General features: G+C 38.9%; 1 protein-coding gene across 3 annotated transcripts in view; it reads right to left on the reverse strand.

The window, feature by feature from the left end:
• Window positions 1–6,000, reverse strand: part of LOC135202929 (uncharacterized) — a 398,076-nt gene that overhangs the window by 62,569 nt on the left and 329,507 nt on the right. For all 3 annotated transcript variants that reach the window (XM_064232392.1, XM_064232394.1, XM_064232393.1), the window contains one exon: window positions 5,625–5,848. In XM_064232392.1, the coding sequence (XP_064088462.1) occupies window positions 5,625–5,848 (224 nt within the window). The remainder of the gene's footprint in view (window positions 1–5,624; window positions 5,849–6,000) is intronic.

The following is a 6,000-nucleotide window of genomic DNA, read 5'->3' on the forward strand; positions in this document are numbered from 1 at the left end:
ATGGACTCCTCCCCCTCCCCAAAACCCATCGGGAAGGACCAGCCAGAGGAGGAGGAGGAGTCAGCATCAGTGGCCAGGAGTCTCCCGGAGGAGTCGTAAGAAGAAGACATTAGGAATGTGATGAGGCCACTTTCTCGGACGTATTCTGGCTAAATGACCCTTGGCAGCAAACTACTGAAGGTGATACTGCCGGTGTTGGTCGTGGTCCCTGGTAATAGTAGTGGTCCTGGTAGAGGTGCAGGCGTTGGTAGTGGTCCCTGAGGCTGGCAATGGTCTTGGTCTGGATGGTAGTGATCCCGGTAGAGGTGCAGGTGTAGGTAATGGTCCCCTGATGCCGGTAGTGGTCATGAGATGGGTGGTAGTGGTCCCTGAGGCTAGTAATGGTCCTGGTACTAGTAGTGGTCCCTAGCACTGGTAGATGTTCCAGCGTTGGTTGTGGTTCCTGAGTTTGGTAGTGCTTCCTGGTGTTAGTAGTGGTCCTTGGCGGTGGTAGTGGTTCGCGATGTTGATGGTGGTCCTTGATGCTAATAGTGTTCCTGGTAGAGGTGCTGGTTTAGGTATTGGTCCTGGTGTTGGTAGTGGTCCCCGATGCTGGGAGTGGTTTGGGAAGCGATCCTGGTGTTGGTAGTAGTGCTGGTAGTGGTCCTACTACTAATGCTCGTGATTGTAGTTAGTAGTGGTCCCGGACTCAGTAGTAGTTTCGGTGCTGACAGCGTTCCTGGTGCTGGCAGCCGTCCTAGTGCCAAAATTGTTGGTGATGACAGGATTTTGACGGCTCTGTCAACAGGTGGTGATGGAAGTAGCCACCGGGCTGTTGTCAGTGATTGTGATGGTGAAGGTGATGACACAAACTGTGATGAGAGAGAGAGAGAGAGAGAGAGAGAGAGAGAGAGAGAGAGAGAAATAACAAACAAATCAATTTCCCGACTAATATCTTTACCAAGGTCACGGCATTTCATTTCCAAACTCCGCTGCGCATTAAAATAAGCCGGGTGGCGCACCCCCCTCTCACGCCCTTACGCAGGAGAAAATAAACAATAAAGGTGCGAATGGGGGGAGGGGGGAGGGGGAAGGGAGGGCGGTTTAGGTGGTGGTGGTTCCCCTAAGAGGATTATTTGGGGGCGCGGAGCCTAATGAATTCCCAGTACAATGAGCTCAGTCCGGGTCGAAAGGAAACAGATTCCTTATAATATTATTACACGCTTCTGTCAGACTTCGCTCTTTTGTCCTTTGGTAAAAATGAAGAGGAATTTCTCCCACGTACCGCTGCATATCTTTCAAGATTTATATCAACCCGATTTTTCCTACAAGAACGATTTTCTTTTTATACATCTTCAAACATTTATCACTACCATTATTACAGATGTCTATTAAACTAAGCCCAATTTTCCTTTAAAGTTAAAAGTAATTTTTCCGTATTCCTCTGCATATCTTTCAGGAATGACAGTTTTTAAATCATTTGTTTATTCATGAAAGAATGACAGTTTGTTTAAGATTTGTTTATTCCTAAAAGAGTGACATTTAAAAAAATTATTCATAAAAGAATGACAGTTTTCCTAACATTTGCTATTTTCATTTTAAAACGTTCATCACTCAGAATTACACGATTCTAATAGACTTGGAGCAATTTCCTTTAAAACAAAAAAAATTGACGAGGAATTTTTCCGCTGTGCGACTCAGAACTGCAGCACTTAATTTTCCTTGGAAGCCTCGTGATCATTTTTCTTACTTGTTCCCCTAAATTTGAGAGACTACAACGATGGTAGCCTTATTAAAAAATTTATATTAAGACTCAACGCCACAATTTCCCTAACAGAAATAAGAAGAAATAATCCTTTAAAAAATGAAGTGGAAATTTCATTCATTTCTTACTATAAGTTATCAAATATAAATTATGTATAAAATTCTTGCTAACGCCCAGCATGTAAATTGCATTCGCTAATTTTTCTTTTAACACATCCACTGGATATGTTAAAAAATGTTCAATGTCAAGATTTCAATAAACAAAAGTCACAAAATTCTTACATATGTCTGTCTGTCACATACCACTTCAAGAATTTGATGATAAAATCTTTATTATTATCATTTTTTTTATTTTTTTTTTCTATCACAGTCCTCCAATTCGACTGGGTGGTATTTATAGTGTGGGGTTCCGGGTTGCATCCTGCCTCCTTAGGAGTCCATCACTTTTCTTACTATGTGCGCCGTTTCTAGGATCACACTCTTATGCATGAGTCCTGGAGCTACTTCAGCCTCTAGTTTTTCCAGATTCCTTTTCAGGGATCTTGGGATCGTGCCTAGTGTTCCTTTGATTATGGGTAAAATTTCCACTGGCATATCCCATATTCTTCTTATTTCTATTTTCAGGTCTTGATATTCATCCATTTTTTCCCTTTCTTTCACTTCACCTCTGGTATCTCATGGTATTGTGACATCAATGAGTGATACTTTCTTTTTTTGTCAATCAACGTCACGTATCACCCTATCTGTTCTGATACCATAGTCCCAGAGGATCTTTGCCAGACCGTTTTCTATCACTCCTTCAGGTTGGTGCTCGTACCACTTATTTCTGCAAGGTAGCTGGTGTTTCTTGCACAGGCTCCAGTGGAGGGCTTTTGCTACTGAATCATGCCTCTTTTTGCTATGTGGTTTATGGTCTTGTTTTTTATATTGCACTTCCTGTACATGGGTGAGATGTTATTTCCATCTGTCTTCTTTGAACATATCTGGTTCTTAGGGCCTGATCTTGTGCCGCAATTATCATTCTTTCTGTTTCCTTCTTGAGTTCTCCCCTCTGTAGCCATTGCCTTGTTTCATCACTGGCCAGTTTCTTAAGTCTGTCTCATGTATTGCCTGTGCATTGGTTTGTTGTGCCATTCCTCTGTTCTGTTTGTCATTCTCCTGTCTCTATATATTTCTGGGTCTTCTACTTTTATTAGTCCTTCTGCCCATGCACTCCTGAGCAATCGTCTTAACTAGTTTCCAGATATTGCCCCAGTACTCTTGCCTTTATCTGTTAAATAATGAGCGCGAAATTTTTATGAAAAATAGATGAATGCATCCATCATGGCATTCTTCTTTGTATTCATCAAAGAAGTATAAAATAAGTCCTGTGAAAAACCCAAAAGAGGAGAATTACTGAGCAAGTTAAACCTTAAGCAGTTAATGATCACCATTGTTCTCGCTACATAATTTTCAGGACATTTATTATCCCGCAAATTCGGAACCACCGATAATTTCCAGCCTCTCTCTCTCTCTCTCTCTCTCTCTCTCTCTCTCTCTCTCTCTCTCTCTCTCTCTCTCTCGCTGCGGGTGAATGTGCGGGTCGTCAATGGGCAAAATGTCATTTGCGAAAAGCATTTCATTAGCGCAAGAAGGCGCGAAGCTAAACCGAAAATAACGACGTTAAATGGAATCCCTTGATGAATGAAGGCGCCGCTCATACATTTTCGGTTGGAAATTCTCACGCTTCCTTCATATTCGTCGGAATTTTCGTAATAATTCCATCGCGAATTTCAAACGGTTTAGGAAATTTCTGTCTTTCATTGTTTTCCACTTGTTGGTGAAAATTATGCGATAAGTTTCCGACGAAATAAATTAATAGAAAAAAAAAAAAAAGTTTTCATTCAGGAGACAATTTGCTCGATCGTTTAAAGCGTTAATTTGGAGCGATTTTTCGTGACAACTGTTTCCGTGAATTTCAAATGGTTCAGAACATTTCTTTCTGTATCCTTTTTAACCTGTTGGTGAGAAGTATGCGATAAGTTCTCAACAAAATAAATAGATAAAAAACAATTATCACCAGGCGGTTATAATGATTGAATTGCAAGATGCAATCCAGAAGATACAACAAAATGTTGATGATAACTAATACAACTGCTCAACAACAAGCAACATATAAAAAAGTTCGTAACTTATCACTTATTTATTACTAACAAGCTGAGAACAAGTCGTCAACTATAAGTGGAGAACGAATGTATGGCAAAAGATGGTTAAGACTGCCAATAAGTCGTATATTTGTATCTAACCTGTTTTTGTTGACATAGTATGTTTCACTGAAGGGTGGATGCACCTTGTAACGTAATTTAATCTAACTTAACCTCACTTAACCAACCACACTTTCCCTGTTTCTAAGTTTTCTTTATCAGCTAGAAATGTAAAGATGTTGGGACAAATAACTCAAGACTTTTTTTTTTTGTCATTAAGTCTAGAAGTCTTTAAGATAAGCTGCCTACTACAGTTGGCAGGATGCTGGTCTCATCTTGCGAGCCGGCGGCGTTTGCCTTCCGTCAGGGACGAATGAAAAGTGAGGCTGTCTACCAGTGGTTAGATACCACCATGATCAGTGACGTCACGGTGGGGAGTTGGGGTTACCTGGCTGACGTCCGCCCGAGAACCAGTAGATTAGGGGAGGACTCAAACTGACGATGTTGACTTTGACAACTAACCTCAGTCTTGAAGGAATATACCTACAAGTCTTTTCGACTATGACCTCAGTCTTTAGGGCATGCAAACTAAGTCTTTAGGCCATGTAACTTCGTACTTTCTAGAAAATTTGCCCTCGAGCTGTGAAGCGTACGTCCATATATATATATATATATATATATATATATATATATATATATATATATATATATATATTATATATATATGTGTGTGTGTGTGTGTGTGTGTATATGTATATATATTATATTATATATATATATATATTATATATATATAATATATATACAAACATACACACATATAGTATTTATCTTATAATATATTGATTGATAATACATAATATCAATAAACAAATATATCAATAGGAGTATAGTTATGTTATGAATATTTTGATTAATAATATATAATAACATTTTACAAATACATTAGTAACAGTATACTTTTAAAAATAATAACAATAATAATGATTTATCTCTAGATTTGTAGCTGTACTTTACCTTGTAAGTAGTCACAACAACAACAGCATAAAACAACAACGACAATAAATTAAAACATAAAAAGAAGTATTATCAAGTGAAAACGAAACGAAAGCCACCAAAAATGAAGAGGAGCTACAACAACAATAAATGAAGGACATAAAAGTAATAACAAGGAAAAACAATAAGAAAAACTAAAAAAAGAAAAATAAGAAAAAAGAAGAGCTACAAAAACCCGCCAAAAAGAAACAGCAAAGTTAAAACAACACTAAAACTCAAAGAGAAACAACTGTAACAAAAATAAATAAAGCAAAATAAGAGTAACAGCAAAGCAACGGAAGAGAGAAGAAGAAGAAGAAGAAGAAGAGCTCCAGCAATTATAAAAAAAGACCTGAAAAAAGGATACTGCAATGTGAAACTATAATAAAAACCCCAAAAGGAGAAGAAGAAGAAGAGCGGCAGCAACTATAATAAAGACCTGGAAAACATAACAGAAATGTGAAACTAATAAAAACCCCAAAAGAAGAAGAAGAAGAAGAAGAAGAAGAAGAAGAAGAAAGGTAAAGACACCAGCTACAACAACTACGATGAAAAACATACAAAAAAGTAACAGAAATGTGAAAAAAAACTACAAACCCCAAAAGAAGAAGAAGAAGACGAGGAAGAAGAAGAAGAAGAAGAGGAAAGGCTGTGGGCGCTCACCTTGTAGGTCCCCATGGCGTAGGCGCCGTCGTAGATGAAGAGGTGGTCATTGCAGTCGAGCTGGAGCCTCTCGAACCTCAGCATGAACCGCTGGAGGATCGAGTCCGTCTGGAAGGTGATGACACACTTGAGGTTCCTTTCGCCCCTCGAGGTCAACACCGCCCCTTCGATCATGCGGTTGTGCTGCTTCAGGAAGGGGTCGTGGCACAGTTCCGATATGCTGTCTGTAGGGGGACACGAAGGCCCAGTTAGTCATGACATTCTGGAATCTGCTTAGCTATGTTGCAATAATGTTATGCTTTTCACTATTGACTGCTAGGTTGACAGTTACATGAAAAGATTCGTAATAAAAATTTATAATATATATAATATATAT

Source organism: Macrobrachium nipponense, chromosome 33 (assembly GCF_015104395.2).
Source record: "Macrobrachium nipponense isolate FS-2020 chromosome 33, ASM1510439v2, whole genome shotgun sequence".
Taxonomy (NCBI): Eukaryota; Metazoa; Arthropoda; class Malacostraca; order Decapoda; family Palaemonidae; genus Macrobrachium; species Macrobrachium nipponense.